This window comes from Delphinapterus leucas, chromosome 1 (genome assembly GCF_059928025.1).
Source record: "Delphinapterus leucas isolate spDelLeu-1000000601 "Yukka" chromosome 1, BTC_Dleu_Yukka2, whole genome shotgun sequence".
Lineage (NCBI taxonomy): Eukaryota > Metazoa > Chordata > Mammalia > Artiodactyla > Monodontidae > Delphinapterus > Delphinapterus leucas.
This window is the reverse complement of record NC_143129.1, coordinates 51,915,992-51,932,548: the sequence shown is the minus strand read 5'-3', so window position 1 is coordinate 51,932,548 and position 16,557 is coordinate 51,915,992. Positions and strand designations below refer to the sequence as shown.

At 37.4% G+C, this 16,557-nt stretch overlaps 1 protein-coding gene across 13 annotated transcripts in view; it reads right to left on the bottom strand.

Annotated features, from left to right (window-relative positions):
• Window positions 1-16,557, bottom strand: part of EDEM3 (ER degradation enhancing alpha-mannosidase like protein 3) — a 90,150-nt gene that overhangs the window by 32,330 nt on the left and 41,263 nt on the right. For 11 of the 13 annotated variants that reach the window (XM_089909948.1, XM_089909950.1, XM_089909944.1 and 8 more), the window contains 10 exons: window positions 14,332-14,429; window positions 12,589-12,714; window positions 12,303-12,386; window positions 11,141-11,224; window positions 10,476-10,600; window positions 6,308-6,473; window positions 5,895-6,049; window positions 4,442-4,598; window positions 2,123-2,314; window positions 650-815 (listed from right to left, as the gene is read on the bottom strand). In XM_089909948.1, the coding sequence (XP_089766074.1) occupies window positions 650-815; window positions 2,123-2,314; window positions 4,442-4,598; window positions 5,895-6,049; window positions 6,308-6,473; window positions 10,476-10,600; window positions 11,141-11,224; window positions 12,303-12,386; window positions 12,589-12,714; window positions 14,332-14,429 (1,353 nt within the window). The remainder of the gene's footprint in view (window positions 1-649; window positions 816-2,122; window positions 2,315-4,441; window positions 4,599-5,894; window positions 6,050-6,307; window positions 6,474-10,475; window positions 10,601-11,140; window positions 11,225-12,302; window positions 12,387-12,588; window positions 12,715-14,331; window positions 14,430-16,557) is intronic. The other 2 variants (XM_089909956.1, XM_022593358.3) reach the window with 1 other exon arrangement.

Genomic DNA, 16,557 nt, shown 5'->3' with positions numbered 1-16,557 from the left:
AATTTCAGTGGAAAAAGACCCAAGGAGATAAAAACTTGCTAGCAACTAGTGCTTATACCCATGATATGTCAGTTATTTTAGGAAATTTTATATATACTATCTTCAAACCTTACAACCACCTAAAGGATATTTATTACCATTTTCACTGGAGCTAAAAAATACGCTATGGAATAAACAGATAAAGAAACTAAAGCTGGGCCAAGGTTACACCATGATTTTGTGGTAGAGCCAGGAACTACAACCCCACGTGTCTGACTCCAAAGCCGGCACCTATGTGGAGTCATGGATACTTTCAGTGACTCCCCACTGGAGGTGGCAGGGTGTAATTCTTGCTCCTAGGGGGCTTTGGATCTCGTGGGCCCATTTTTTTTATCCATGGTATTGGGTGTTTTTAGCACTCACTCCTACTGCACCTTCACACCGGACCCCAAGTACTTTTATTGGCATTAATATACAGAAACCCAAATCTAGACTTTCAAACAAGATATGAGATATATACACATTCTTAAGAGAGTCATTGGATTACCTATCCATTATGCCGGCTAGTGAAGTAAAAATAATGCCAAACTCTGATAAAAGTTTGGAAAATGAAAGGAAAAATCCTAAAAATTATGTCTTAGTCAACACAATGACATGGAGGCTTACTTACCAATAACAATGCCACCAATGGCTCCAGCATTCTGGATGTTGCGTGCCTTTTCTGCAAACATGCACTGTCCTCTTTGTATCAAAGCAATCTTTCCCATCACTGCCTCAGGGTTAGTAAGCTCTGAACAACCATTGTACGGTTTACTGCTTGCAACAAATCCTCTTGTCTGGCAGAAATAAAAGTAACTTAAGTAATCTTTTATCTTCTCCAATCACTACCTAGTCATTAAAATTCAATATCTAGAGCTTTAAGTAGACCTCACTTCTTTTCTAATGATAACATATACAATATATATTTAGCATAAATTTTTGTTTTGAACATTTTGTATATTATAGTACCCAACCAATATTTCTACTGTGCTTTGCAGTTTATGAAGCATTTTTACGTAAATTACTAAACCAGATCTTTATAATGACTCTGAGTGAAGTAATACAGATAATATTTCCATTTTACGTACGGGAAAACTGAGATTCAGTTTACATAATTTGCTCAAAGTCACTATGTTAGTAAGTGGTAAAGTTGGAACCTCAGGCTGACTCACTACGTACCCATACCTACACTTACAAGAAGCTGGGAACCATTTTTAAACCATCACTGGTAACAGGAAAAATTTTTGAAAGAGGGGAAAAATGGATTTAATCTACATGAATCTGCAAGCAGTTCTTCTTCCTAGAAAAATTAAATCCACCAGAGAACTGATTATAAAGATGAGAGTGTAAAGATGTTTTAAGATCCTTCTCTCTCTTAGAAGGTAAACTCCATGAGGGCATAAATCTTCACTGGTTTTTGTAAACTTGATACATAGCAAATATCTAAAATACTACCTAGAATAAGAGTTATTGAATAAATGAATCAACTATAAACGTACATAGCTTTAAAATATACACTAGAAAAAGTTTAAATTGGGGGTAACAGAGTTCAAAGACCACTGGCTTTAGATGATCAGAATACTTGGGTTCTGGTCTAGTGGCTAGCTTTGCTACCACTTAGTCAGACAGTTGAACCTGTGAACTTCATTTCCTACAGTAAAACTAATACGATAGACTAGCTTAATGGCCTTCCAAATTTGCTCAGTGGAACCTCAGTGTCTGATGCTCTCCACAGCCACTTGTCCGGAGCACCTCTGCTTTAGCTGTTCCCTACATTAAGCCTCTGAGTTAGATTTTTGTTCAAAGAAAGGTTTCAGTAGTTAAAAAGTTTGAAAACCATTTTTAGATAAGTTAAAGGCATTGAATTAGAGAACAATATCTGAACACTTTAAGTAAAATTCTATAACCATACTGCATACATAAATTATGACTCCACATTTTCAAGATACACTTTTAATTTTAATTTACTTTAATCTGGGAGATTAAATATTTAGGTGTTTTAAATAAGTTAAAACTACTAAATTAGAAAAGAGACTAAGAAATTAGACAATACTTAAATAATATTTGAGTTCAATTTCAACAAGCATATTATAGGTGTACATACCTCTTTATGTTTAGACAGATCTAGCCCAAACTGAGCTGGACCAGCAGTTAACACTACCCGGCCAAAAAATGGGTGAGAAACAATTTGTACAGCTCGTGGAGGTAGCTGCTGCTCTTTTTGTTGCTGACTTGACAATTCAATCATCTCCTGCATAAACCTCAAACCATCTTCCGCGTCAATTGAACTAGCAGCCTAGGAAAGAAACAAATTAATTTTATCCTTTCTTTCTGGAAACTTTCAACTTTTTGATTTCTTAAATACTACTGCACTATAGTTTTCTACTCTAAAATTTATCCTATCAGTTTTGGTCTCTACCAAATATTTATGGCCTTATTTGTTCTCAAAAATATTATTTCTGGAAATATTTTCTGAATATAACATCTGTAATTTTTATTAATGTCTCTTTCACTGTCCTATAAACCACTTTTGATACAAATTGAGAAGTGCACTTCCACTAAATGCTCACTTTGCTTGTTCTCTCCTCTGGTTGCCCTTTTAAGAAATAAACCTCATAACTGACCCATATTCCCCTCCTTCTTCGAAATTGTGAACCAACAACCAGATTAAATTCAAAACGTAAGTATCAGGCACCTATCACATCTCAGTACTTGACTAGGCACTAGGGACATAATCTTTTACTTTAAGAAGTTTGTATCTAGAGGAGAGAGACATGTAAAATTAGCTATGATAAAATTTCTCAAGTGGGAAAGTGGACTAGTAACATAGACAAAGGAAGGACTGATTCTGTCAGTGTGTATCTGGGAAATATTTGGAATGATTCAAATTGAATCTTAATAGAGGAAAAGTTGAAGAGTGCCTGACTACAGGAGGAAAAGGATGAATTCCTAACACCTTATAGAAAAAGTCAATGGAACCTGACAAGGGATAGAGGATAGAGGAGAATGGAAAGGAGCTGGGAGAAAGAAATGCAAGCCCATTCTGAGATTTTTAGTTTTGGTGACTTAGAGAATGATGATAGGGTTGACTGAGATGGAGAACGAAAGGGCAGAGAGACAGACTGTAGTGGGAGCAGGGAGAGAGAACAGGTTTGGACAGATTGAGATTGAGATGCAGAAATGTACGACAGGTAGATTATAGCTGGGTTTAAAAAGTAAAGTAAAGTTGGGTTTAAGAAGTAAAGTAAAATCAGGATTACATACATGTATCACGTGTACAAAGATGACAGCAGAGCTTGTAGAAATAGATGACACTATTGAAGTATAGTAAGAAAAACATACGATCCAGATTCTTTGGTAGTGCCTACACTGAGTCGTGCCGAGAAGAGCTGCAAAGGAATCTACAAAATATTGCACAGAGTATTTGGAAAGGTGTTGCTGGAATACCCTGGAAGCCAAGAAAGGGGTAGGTTTTAAGAAGAGGCCAGCCAATAGTTACATAAAAGTTCAATCAGAGGAGGACTAAGGGGCTACTGGCTGGCAATTATGTCACTGGTGACCCATGTGAAAGCAATGTCATCAGGGATGTCATTCCCACCGCTGGGGAGTGAGGATGAGGGAAACGTAAGGAAGCAGACAGAGTCTTGTTAGGGAAGGAGGGATGATGTGGCAAGAATAGGGATGAGACAGAAACCTGAGGGGAAGGCAAGGTGAGGGGAAGGCAAGGTGAGGGGAAGGCAAGGTGAGGGGAAGGCAAGGTGAGGGGAAGGCAAGGTGAGGGGAAGGCAAGGTGAGGGGAAGGCAAGGTGGTGGGAAGGCTGAATCCGAGATTATGGGGTATCCGAATATGGTTCTACGTTGAAATTATTTCTCAAACTGTAGTTTTCTCAGAATTAATGCAGTAATAAGGTGAATAATTTAAAGCCCTTGGGTTATGAAAGCTTTTAAAGCAAAAATCAATAAAAATTTCCCAAAGAGGTATGTTATGTTTCCTAGGCATAGATAAATAAATGCATATTTTGATTTCTATAATGAATAAAGTATTTAAATTCAGCTCTTTGGAAACTAAAATAGTGTAAAATAGAGATATAAATATTAAAATGAATTATTAGCTTTTAAGATTATGTTCTAAATAAAATAGTGGAAAGACAAGCGACTGAGAAACAGAAAACTTAGATCTGAGTCCTATATTTGACCATATTAACGTAAGCAAATTACTCAACCTACTTGTGACTTGATTGATTTACTACAAAGGGGTTGAATCAGATGGCTTTCCAAAATACTTCCAAGTTCTAAAATTCTGATACTCTGACTTTAAACCACACACTGAAGGTTTTTAAAAAGCCAAATGTCATTATCTTATTAAAGCTACTGAGACCAAAGAGGACAGAGGTGGTAGCTAATTAGTACAGCGATGTCTTACTTGGATTGCATGTTGAACCAACTGGACTCTCCCATCTTTGAGGTGAATCAAACTCACCCCCATCTTCTTCAAGATTTCTAAATGCTCAGGGTTAGTGGCCATGAAATCTCTGGCTCTCAGAGGGGGTTTAGCTCCACTCCTGAAACTCTCCTCTCTGCTAAAAGTAATTATAGGCAAGGCTTAAAAAAACCCACAAGTCAGAATTGGGAAAAAAAGCATAAGGCAAACGAATTGCTAGTTTTAAACTAGTGAAAAATGGAATAACTAGAAAGAGTTACTTACCTACATATAACTTAGGTTTTTAATAAGTGTTATAGCTTTCAAATATACTTTACAGTTACAAAAGCTTGTATATTATCTAAAGGCAGTATTAATCAACAGCATTACAATTATTTGAAGGTACACAATAGGTTGGCTTAGAGATTTATTACTATTTATTTCTCCCTCAAAAATCAGATGTTGGGGCTTCCCTGGTTGCGCAGTGGTTGGGAGTCTGCCTGCCGATGCAGGGGACCGGGTTCCTCCGGTCCGGGAGGATCCCACATGCCGCGGAGCGGCTGGGCCCATGAGCCATGGCTGCTGAGCCTGCGCGTCCGGAGCCTGTGCTCCGCAGCGGGAGAGGCCACAACGGTGAGAGGCCCGCGTAATGCAAAAAGACAACAACCCCCCCACCAAAAAAAACCAGATGTTTCTCTCAATATTTTTTTTCTCTCAATATTTTAAAAGCAAAACAATACTTGTATCAGTGAACAATAACATTCACTTAAGAAAAAATAATTTTTTAAATTTTCCTAGTAATGGTTTTTCTAACATAACTATTTGGAAGAAAATGCACTCATTAAGGCAAAAAGTTTTATTCAACAACCAAGAATAAGTACCTCATCAAAAAAATCAAATCAAAACAGTTATTTTTCCTATACAGAAACTACAGATGAAAGGAAAAATATTTTCTACATATACAAAACGTGGAAATATTTGACGAAACTGTTGTGTAAAAATGTGCTCTGGATCTAGAGGGGTGGGATAGGGAGGGTGGGAGGGAGAGAGATGCAAGAGGGAGGAGATATGGGGATATATGTATATGTGTAGCTGATTCACTTTGTTATAAAGCAGAAACTAACACACCACTGTAAAGCAATTATCCTCCAATAAAGATGTTAAAAAAAAAATGTGCTGTGGAAGTTACAAACTATCATACGCTGCCATAATTACTTGGTTCATTAAACAAAAGATACACAGAAAATTTCCATAATAATAAAAAGACATTACTGCAGAATAAACTTTGCTATCTAACTTTACTCACCAATTTTTAATTTTAATCAGTGATAAGTACATACTCAATATTTTTAAAATCTAAATGAATGTCTTCTTGGCTGTTATATGTTCCTTACATTCTCTGTCATTTACTAAGAATTAATTTTGATATTAACAAATATAAAATAAGACATCTTACACTCTGATGATGCCTCTAGGACAGCTCTTGTCCACCACATTTTTCAAGGGTTCACGAATGCTCTGAGCATACAGTGGGTCATTAGGGAAGAGAATCTGAGTGTTTGGACAAGTCCAGTCAAAATTACTGTCATCCAGTTCTGTATATTCTGAAGTCTAAAAATATAAAAGAATGTTATGTAAATAAAAATAATTATTTTACTTTATAGTTTGTTCAAAGGAAACATTAAGTGAAATGTAAGTATACACAGGATGTAATACAAGAAAACAAAATAAGAAAACATCAAGGGTACTTCTCCTACCACACTATATTTATAGAATTCTAGTCATGGATTACTTTTTCCTTGGAAAAACAAAACAAACACATAGGAGTAAAAAAGAGAGTAAGACATTTAGTTGAAAAACATAACCTACTGTGTTTTTTTTAGAGATTCTTTGATTTGTAGTAGAGAGCCAAAGAGGTAACAGATGAGCTTCTGTTGTAAAAATGTAATCTTCTATGTCAAAAATAATGTCTTCTTTATCCGCGAATAACAGGTAAAGATATTTAAACATTTCGGCCAAGAAGAAGGAATCCATTCTAAAATAAAAGGTTACAAATAAATCTAAGAACATAAAAATATCCAAATGTCAACTCTCTGAAAGCCACAGAATCAAGGTCAATAAACATCCAAAGAACTATAGAATGTATCTATCCCCTGGTGGTAATAGCCTTGACTCCAAGCATATTCCAAGGAAATGAAAAAGACCAGAAGGGCTGCCTACCACACAGGTGCACTAAATCTTGTCAGTACTGCAGACAAGGTTTTTCTATGGACCTTCTGAGGGAGAGTTTTCCATTTCTTCTACAGGGAACCAATAGCAGGAAGGTAACACAGATGATCTTTACTACTGAGGACCATATAAGAATCTTCAATTAATATTAATTGAACTGGATAAAGTAATATGATTTTGATGCAGCCATTTAAGTGATAATCAAGAAGGCTTAAAAGTAATCATTTACAAAAAGTTACATGAAAAAAGTACAACACAGAATCACATGGACTAGGATGATAACTTTGTAAACATTTAAATACCTGCCCAGTGTGACTTTACAAATGATTTAATGTTATAACGTTTTAATAAACACTTTAAAGGAAAGCTTTTATAAAAAGTGGTAGGAAAAGAGCACAGTCGTTAGATGGAGTTACAATAACAAGGAATTTAATTATATGTGCTACTTCCCAAAGCATCCTAGCTTTTAGCAGTTACTAGACAGGCTGCATAGTTTCGCAACTGGCCAAGCACAATTCCTGGCACACAGCAGGCACTTGATAAATGTTTGCGAATCCAAGTTTAAACAGCATTACTAAAGAATGAACTGGAGAGGCAGCTGGACATAGCGGTAAAGAGCTGGGGATTTGGAAATAGAAAAGAACTTCTGATGACCAGCTATGTGACCAAGGAGGATATTATTATATAAGGACGGTGAGCTTCAGTTTATTCTGAAAGGACATAATAACAATACATGCCTAACAGTGGTGCAAAGACTAAATGACATACTATAATGTCAACTATTTAGCATAGCACCCGGCATGCGTATGAGCTCAAAAACAGCGCTATCATTATTTTTCCCAGACATAAATGATGTTTTATTTTGGAACAACAACTGTAATGTTTCAACACTTCTTTGAACATTTTGGATGTTAATCATTTTATAACGGATAAAATACTTCCCTGTCAATCTGCAATACACTTACGGTAATTTAACTTTTTCTGGAGGACTGACGGTTATTACCATAAGCAAATGTTAGCTTAAGAACTGTAAACTGATGTGCAAGATTTTGATTTTTGGCAAATTCCACAAGTGATTACGAAACAGATGATTTGTAAATGTTTAGAAAAGACTAGAGACGTGGTAAGATCACTGCAGTATGAGTTGGGTAAAGCTAGCAAGTTTGGGTATCGTATCACATAATCTATTTTGTACTTTAAAACCATAAATATGTACACAAATGCAAACACACAGGTATGAAAAATGTCTGGAAGACTGTTTCTAAAACTGCCAACAGTGATTATCTTAGGATGGCAAGTGGGGAAAGTAACATAGGGAAGATTTTCATATTTTTTTTGCCATTTAAATTCTTTAACTGATCATTTATTATAAGAAAAATACAGATATTTCTTTTTTGAAAACTGTGTGTGGGGGGCCAGGGAATGGAGACACTGGTGAGCCAGACAACAGCACTGGTAGCTCCGTAGGGGAACAAGCAACCGAATGCAAAGAGCATTACATGGAAAATTTTAAGGCATAATTATCTAAACCCTAGATTCCTGAAAACAGTAATTTAGCTAATACATTAGATGACTGAGATGAAATTTAAGCCTTCTTTTTGGTCTAGAAATGCACACACACACACACACAAAAACCCAACAAAACGAAATTTTGCTGGGATGAGTATTAAGTTCTAAGTTTGCACTTTTAAAAAATCAATCAGTTTCTTAAGAGCAGGGTAGAGAACACCCATTTGTCAGCAAGTCATTGTCAAGTATCTGAGGTCAACTGGCCACAAGTTCACTGTCTGTTAAACGTAAGAAAGCTGCTAAAGCACATCCGAGAACGTGGTAAGACAAAGATTAGGAATTCTCAACCTTTTGTTGGGCCAAATGCATGTGAGAGACGCAACACTACCACGAGGAACAGGGAGCAGACCAAGCGGTGATCCTCAAGTGGAGAAAGGGTGTAAGCCCACCAGCCCCTCAGAAGATGACCCGTCTTGCGCCTGGACCCAGACGGCAACAGCGCTGATGCACCAAGTGCACCTTGGGCATCGTTAACTCTGGACGTGATGCTTCAAGGGGCACTCTGCACACTGGACTGCGCAACCAGAGTGTGGCACGGGCCGTCAGAGATCCAGAAACAGCACCGCGGGAGGGACACTCAGCAGGAGGAAGAGGAAGGACGCTGAATTTAGAAACACGGAACTCTCTGAACAGAGCAAATCATGTCTTCCTCTGTAATTCCTCCACCTGCTATGTTTCCTTCTGCTCTAGCGCTCACCACGTGGCTGTGGTTACTTCTTTACATACCTATCTTCTTCACTGACCATAAGTCACAGGCAGGCAGGGACTGATTCTAATTTATCTTTTCATCCTCTTACCCAAGTGCAGCGTCTGGCGCAGAGCGGGCGATTAATTTACTGTTCCTTGAATGAGCTGCCAGTAGAGCACATAGTCAAAAGCCTATCTGCCTTGATTAGAATTAACCTTACTAACTGTGTGACCTCAGGCAAGCTCCCCAACTCCCTGTGCCTTGGTTTATTCATCTATAAAATGAAGATCATAATAGAAATTATACTTCAGAGGGTGGCTGTAAAGGATCAAATGAATTAAACATAGAAAGTGCTTAATTAGAAGAGTGCCTGAAATGTAGGAAGCAGCCAGTAAATGTTACAGATAAATACAAAAGCTATCTGCTTTCATTTCTTGCTGTTTTCTGTGTGTCTGCTTCCAGAAACCTATCCATTTCTTATCAGCTGTGGTTGGGGAAGGAGGTCCCAAGCCTAATTAACTATTATCTAAATGCTCCAAGAGAAGGACTGAGGGTCAATTCTGTGAGTAGATAATGAGTGTTGTATTTCACCTGTCCCTAGTTCCTCTGCCGGAAACTCCTTTTACTACTTTCCTTTTTCTAGTTTTCTAGTCCTGATCCTTCAGGACACAGGACGCTCAAGTGACTGTCATATCCCAATCTGCATTTCACGTCCCTTTAGTATGTTTCATAGCACATATACAATGCTTTAAAGCCTGTTTATCTGCCTGCCCCAGTGATTCAATGATAGAAAAGACATGTCTTTTTATCTTTAATCTTCAAAACCTAGTATAACTCTGGCACATAAGACACCTCAGTAAATATTTGTGGAATGAACACTTGCTAACCAAATGAACCAACAAACTTTAGTGTTCATTTAGAAATGTGTTGCTATGTTCTGGACAGTTAAAATAACAGAATCAAATGATCTCAGAATAACTGGAATGTTAGTGAATATCATATTAACCAAAGGGTGCTTTTCATATCTTGAATACTCCACGTCAACAACATCTATCCAGTATCCAATGAAATAGAAACTGCCAATGGGTCTCCCCAGCTCTCCAAATCAGCAACAGAATAAGAATATACACATTAACCACGATATTCCTTTTGATGAATTCTTGACTGAACAGGAATCATAATCCAGATCATTAGTCATCATCTTGATAATTTCTAACATTTTACATAATATAAAAAACTATTAACAAAGAAGAAAACCCCAACTTTCCTAATACTTCAAAGACCAAGGTTCTGAGGTTTAACAATCATTTATTCATCTATTTAAAAATCATTTGAGCACCAACTATATGTCAGGCACTATGGTAAAAACACAGACTTTTCAAACAATTTAAAATAAGCCTATTCAAGAGAGTTTTAAAAATAAGCACAATGAACTAAGGTTTGCATCTTCAAATACCCTTTGTAAAAGCATTAAGCTGATCTGAAATCTAATAACATTTTGTGTTGTTTCAGAGTTACCCTGAGGAAAGGGGAGGTTAGGAATTGTTTTACCTGTCCTCATGACTTCCAGTACGAACATCCTTCATGGCAGCAAATCCGCAAGGCACTCTAGCATATTTATTTAAATTTTCAATAAGTGTTTTCCCTACTTCAAGGTAGTAAGGATCTCCTGTAGCCTATTAAAAAGGAGAATATATGTATACATATACATAGCTTACATAGTACCATATAACCATTTATTTATCAAATATTTATTGAGTACCTACCAGGTGCCAGGCATTATATCAGGCACTAGAACACATGTTACATAGAACCTAGTTCTGAAAGTAAGCCATGGATCTGCTTTATGAATTTCTTAAATACACAACTGGAAGGCTGCACAACTGTACATCTGAGGCTTTGGATGAAATTTCTAATGCCCAGAAAGGTTGCCTGATTAAAGGAAGGCAAGAGACATGCTTTAGAAAGCAGCTCTAGAATATAAAATTTCTCTTTAAAGAAATGCTTCGTAAGTCTTTTGAAAAGGCATAAAACTTAGATGTCAATTCTTGCATCTTTCAATAACTCTATGAACTGGGTGAATAAGAACCATGATATATCCAACCATTATAATATTAAACAAGAACTTTGAAAAGCCGATACTATTACTATAAGATAGTGAGTTATCCAACAGAGAACAGGAGCTAAATAGCAAAAAGAGAGTTAAATTAGCTTACTTTATACAAGAAGTAGGTACTTTCTGCAAATTCTGGCCTTAAAGGATGTTGAGCCCAATGCACCCTGAAATCTGTGGTAAATGCCTAGACAAAACAACACACAAATAGGCATAAAAATGTGATTTAAAAAAATAAGTAGTTCTAGAATATATAGTATATAAATTAGATCACAAACAAAAAAAAAGTTAAAATATTGATAACAATTTTCATCTATAAAATGAAAATTATCACTGCTTAAAATCACAATTCATTTTTGTGAAGGCTGTTATTTTTACCAATTAAATGGAATTCCTTTTTTAAGTGATCACTTTGGCTATTAGGAAGCTTAGGAAAAGCTATGACCTCAGTAATGCCACTACACAGGTCCTCATTGTCTGCATAATTGTGTTCTCTTCTTTTTTCTTATCTCCACTTTTTTCTCTTAATTATTAAGTCTCTCACTCTCCTATTTCTATTTTAGCATATGCTTTTTTATGAGTCTCAAATCCTCTGTGGCTTGAAACAAACACTTTAGGAAGCCTTCTAAATTGGTGAGAAGCTTAGATATCTCACAGAGGGTAGTCAATAAGTAGGGATAGAACAAGGCCATACACGAATTTGGAAATTTTTAATGGTGCATTTCTGGAAAGCCAAAAGGTATGCTATTAAAATCTTATGGTATCAAGCTAGCAAGAATACTTATTACTAACATATAAAAACCAGGGAGAATAATTCTTAAGCAGTGTGAAGAAGAGCTAACATTTCCAAATTTCCAGGGAGCATGAGTGATCAGCAAGAGTATGTTCAATGTATATTGTTTTCATAAAATAAGCTTTAGAAAATAAAAAGTACAAAAGTCTCCCTAGCTGGTGGGTAAGTGTAAAAGTTAGAAAGAGACACTATGCAATGGCATGGATTAGAAAAGGTTCAGAAATACCAATTTGGGATTTTTTTTTAACATTAAATTAGTAAACTATCAGCATTATCCTAAACTAGACTTCTCTTAATACACGAGGAAAAGGAAATACATATACAATACTGTGTAAACCAAAAATATATTAAATAAGCTATTTAACCAGGAAAAATGAAAAAGAACAAACCAACCTTGAAGATGGCATTTTCTACCTTTAAATTAGCAATCTATAGTATATGTAAATTAGAATTCCAAAGATGATTTGCTTACCTCTGGTAGAAAATTGTGTTTTTTAATCACCTGATACAACATTTCATGAGTTTCAATAGCAGGTCTAATATCCCCCTTTAAGACCTAGAAACCAACAATAACAACAGAATTATCCAGTAAAATATGAGTTGACTTTATCTATAATCATTATATAAACAGAAAAATGTAGATTAATACAATTTTGAAGTGTGACTCTGTTTTGGTAATTCAATTTTAGAGATCACAAATGCACTGAATTATAATCATTTTACTTTAATATTAAGAGAAATAAAAGAGGTTTTTTTACCTGCAAACCTGGAAAAAAGGCAAGCAAAGCATCCATCCAAGTCCGAGCATTCAGCATTGGCTTGTGGATATGCACATCAAGTAGAAGAGGTGGCTGGCTTATGTACCTCATTATGGCATCGTAGTGCTAAAAAAGATCACAATATGTGTTCATGAAAGTAGATGAAAAAAGCTGTACTATTCTAAACACAGCGTATCATTAAATATATGAAGAAATGAAACCCCAATTTACGTATGAATAAATTTACTAAGTAACTGTTAATTAACTATGGAAATAGTTAAATTCCTTTAGATGGAAATCTTTGTAAAATATACGATATATACTCCCCTGTGTTCTTAAACTCTGATGCAGAATACTAAAAACTATAGATAAAATGGGACCTTCTGAAGGGTATAGACCTGAACATCACTATCCTGCAGGATTGTGACCCAAGGATGCTCTTACGTCCTCTTGAAATATAGTTACAGGCTTCTATATCACAGAATTAGATTCATTTTCTCCTTTGTCTAGGAAGTTTGCTCCCTAGGCAGCTAACATAACATTCTGGTGCTTGTCTACCTAAACTAATGCATCCCATCACTGTTGCCACTCTTACGGTCCACTACCTCTGCCTTTTATGGTCTTAAAAACTCTTGCCCCTTCTTTTATCTTCTCCTAGATATTTCTCAGCCTTGACAACAGGCTGAGCTGTCAGAGTCAATGACTGATAAAAAAAACCAATAAAAAAAAATCTGTCCTCATGCACCTCAAGAAAATCTTGTTATAATCTAATAAATGATATATTAAATGATATATGTAATAGTGTTTCTAAAAGTACTCAGTGATGACTTATTAGGACTTTTACCAGGTTTTTTCCCTAACTCATCTACTATTTGTTAACTATTACTGAGTACATGGTAGATCTCAAAGCACTGTTCTAATCAGCTCATGTGCATTAGCTCATTTAACCCTCCCAATAAACAGTACTGGCATCCCCATTCTGTTGATAAGGAACAGAGGAAAATATCTAAGTTACTTGCCCAAAGCCACAAAACCAGTGGCACAACCAGGATTTAAACCCGCACAGGAGAACTCTCATACTTTTAACCACTATACTGTACTATCTCACAATAATGTGGGTGAACTCATGGGTGTGCAAAGAAATGGTAAATTATTTTGAGAAGAATGTACTGACACAGCTGATGAGTTTACTACAGTTAACTTCAATTTGCTTTAATTACAGACAAAGGCGATCCAATAGGGTTCAATAATCTCTCCCTTCTCCCCTAAAAACATGCCTGTGAGTCTGATCCACACTTAAGACTTGACAGACCTTCTTTTGAAATGAATACCCACTGGTTTGTTCAAGTCTCCAAAGCCCTGCACACTTGGTGTGGTCAAGGACTAGGCCAAACTTCCAAACTATTCCAAAAAGAATTAAAATCCAAAGGAGAAGGCTTTGGATTTCAATAAATTCCCTTCCTTGTGTAAAAGATTAGGTAAAACTCAAATCTACATATTACTCACTGGAAAATCTTGAAAACTTCTGATGATAGATGAAAATAAAACTACTTTGTAATCTAGTTTTTGCAATGTATGTAGTGTTTACCCTGTCCCTGTCCAACATCATCAGGGAATACTGACCAAAAAACTACTAAACATTTAAAAATAATTTTTCAGAATGTCTCTTAGATGATTGAGTTTCTATCAAAATCTGGCAAATTAAATTGGCTCTAAACTTAATACAAAATTGGAACAACTTACTGTATTAAATCTTTCCAGAAAGCTGTCATCTCCAAGCAAGACGTAGGCTTTCAACAGATATTCATAATATGAATCAATCCCTGCTCCAACTCCACTATCTATGGAAAATACATATAAATGTGACTTTTTTATTAAACAAGTCTTAAAAATTCTTCATAGAATATAGTAAAGGTACTAGTACACTAAGAATGAAAAATTAGTCTAAACATGAAATTGTTGAAAGTAAAAATTACACATTTACAGAAATATTAACCTTACTATATGAATAATAGTTCCTTTGTTGACAATAGTTTGTATGTTAAAAAAAAATCTTGCTTTGCAAAATTGGCTACAGAAGTCTTATTTTAAAGTCTTATTTAAAAGCAGAAGATACTAGTTTTAAGAATATTTTTAAAGCTTATTTTCTTAATGAGGAACTTCAAAGAGGAAGCACTAGCAGGTATTATTATGCAATTACTGGATCCTTAATCAGTTAGACATCAATCTTTACAGTTATAATATATATGAAAACAACACTGCTGCTGTTTGGAGATGACAGTTCTAATTACTGAAGCTAGCACAACTGCTGGCTTCTTCCTCTAAGATCATCATAGAGGACCAAAGAAAGAAAATAACAAGAAGAAAACTGTTAAGAACTTGGTGGGGGATGGAGGGGGAGGGCTTTGTTCTGGAGCAGAAGCAGCCAGGCATAGCTATGGAAGGCTCAAACAGTAGAAAAACTGCTGGAGCTTTGCTCCTGCCTCTCTCCTACCACTACCTTAAGATACAAAGTCTCCTCCCATGCCTGCTACAACTCAGATCTATGCTCCAGGTAGCCTCAGGAATAAAATCAGGGCACCACAGAAGTCCTGTGTGAGGAACTGAACTCAAAAAGAGGTGGGAACTAATTTTAGACATTCTCTTCCCCACCCTTTCCCCTCCAAACTCTTAAGGCTGGTGAATCACAATCTAAATTATAATTACAATTACAACCTTAGAAATCCCTATACTCAGGGCACACTCTAGGCCAATCAAATCAGAATCTCTAGGCGTCAAGGCATTGGTATTTTAAAAAACTTCTTAGAATTCATCCCTAAGATAACTGGGGCTGATAGGGATTGGAATTTGACCTCCCCACAAAGTAGGTGACAAGTGAATATGAACTTAAAGGACAAAAACATTTAAGATGCATGACTTTTTGAAAAGAAGAAGAAAGTACTGGAGTAGGAGTTTATCAGAGGAAGAAAATATTAGAACAGGCAAACCAAGAATTTAAAATTAATCTAATAGGGGGGATGAGGGGAAGATGGCTGAAGAGTAAGACATGGAGATCACCTTCCTCCCCACAGATACACCAGAAATACATCTACACATGGAACAACTCCTACAGAACACCTACTGAACGCTGGCAGAAGACCTCAAACCTCCCAAAAGGGAAGAAAGTCCCCAACGTACCTGGGTAGGGCAAAAGAAAAAAGAATAAACAGAGACAAAAGGATAGGGACGGGACCTGCACCAGTGGGAGGGAGCTGTGAAGGAGGAAAGGTTTCCACACACTAGGAAGCCCCTTCACGGGCAGTGACTGCGGGTGGCGGAGGGGGAAAGCTTCGGAGCCGCGGAGGTGAGCGCAGCAACAGAGGTGCGGAGGGCAAAACGGAGAGATTGCCGCACAGATCATCGGTGCAGACCAGCACTCACCAGCCCGAGAGGCTTGTCTGCTCACCCGCCGGGGCAGGCGGGGCTGGGAGCTGAGGCTCTGGCTTCAGAGGAGCGCAGGGAGAGGACTGGGGTTGGCGGTGTGAACACAGCCTGCAGGGGGTTAGTGCGCCACGGCTAGCCGGGAGGGAGTCCGGGGAAAAGTCTGGACCTGCCAAAGAGGCAAGAGACGTTTTCTTCCCTCTTTGTTTCCTGGTGCGCGAGGAGAGGGGATTAAGAGCGCTGCTTAAAGGAGCTCCAGAGCTGGGCGCGAGATGCGGCTAAAAGCGTGGACCCCAGAGACGGGCATAAGACGCTAAGGCTGCTGCTGCCGCCACCAAGAAGCCTGTGTGTGAGGACAGGTCGCTATCCACACCCCCCTTCCGGGGAGCCTGTGCAGCCCGCCACTGCCAGGGTCCCGGGATCCAGGGACAACTTCCCCAGGAGAACGCACGGCGCGCCTCAGGCTGGTGCAACGTCACGCTGACCTCTGCCGCCGCAGGCTCCCCCTGCACTCCGTACACCTCCCTCCCCCCAGCCTGAGTGAGCCAG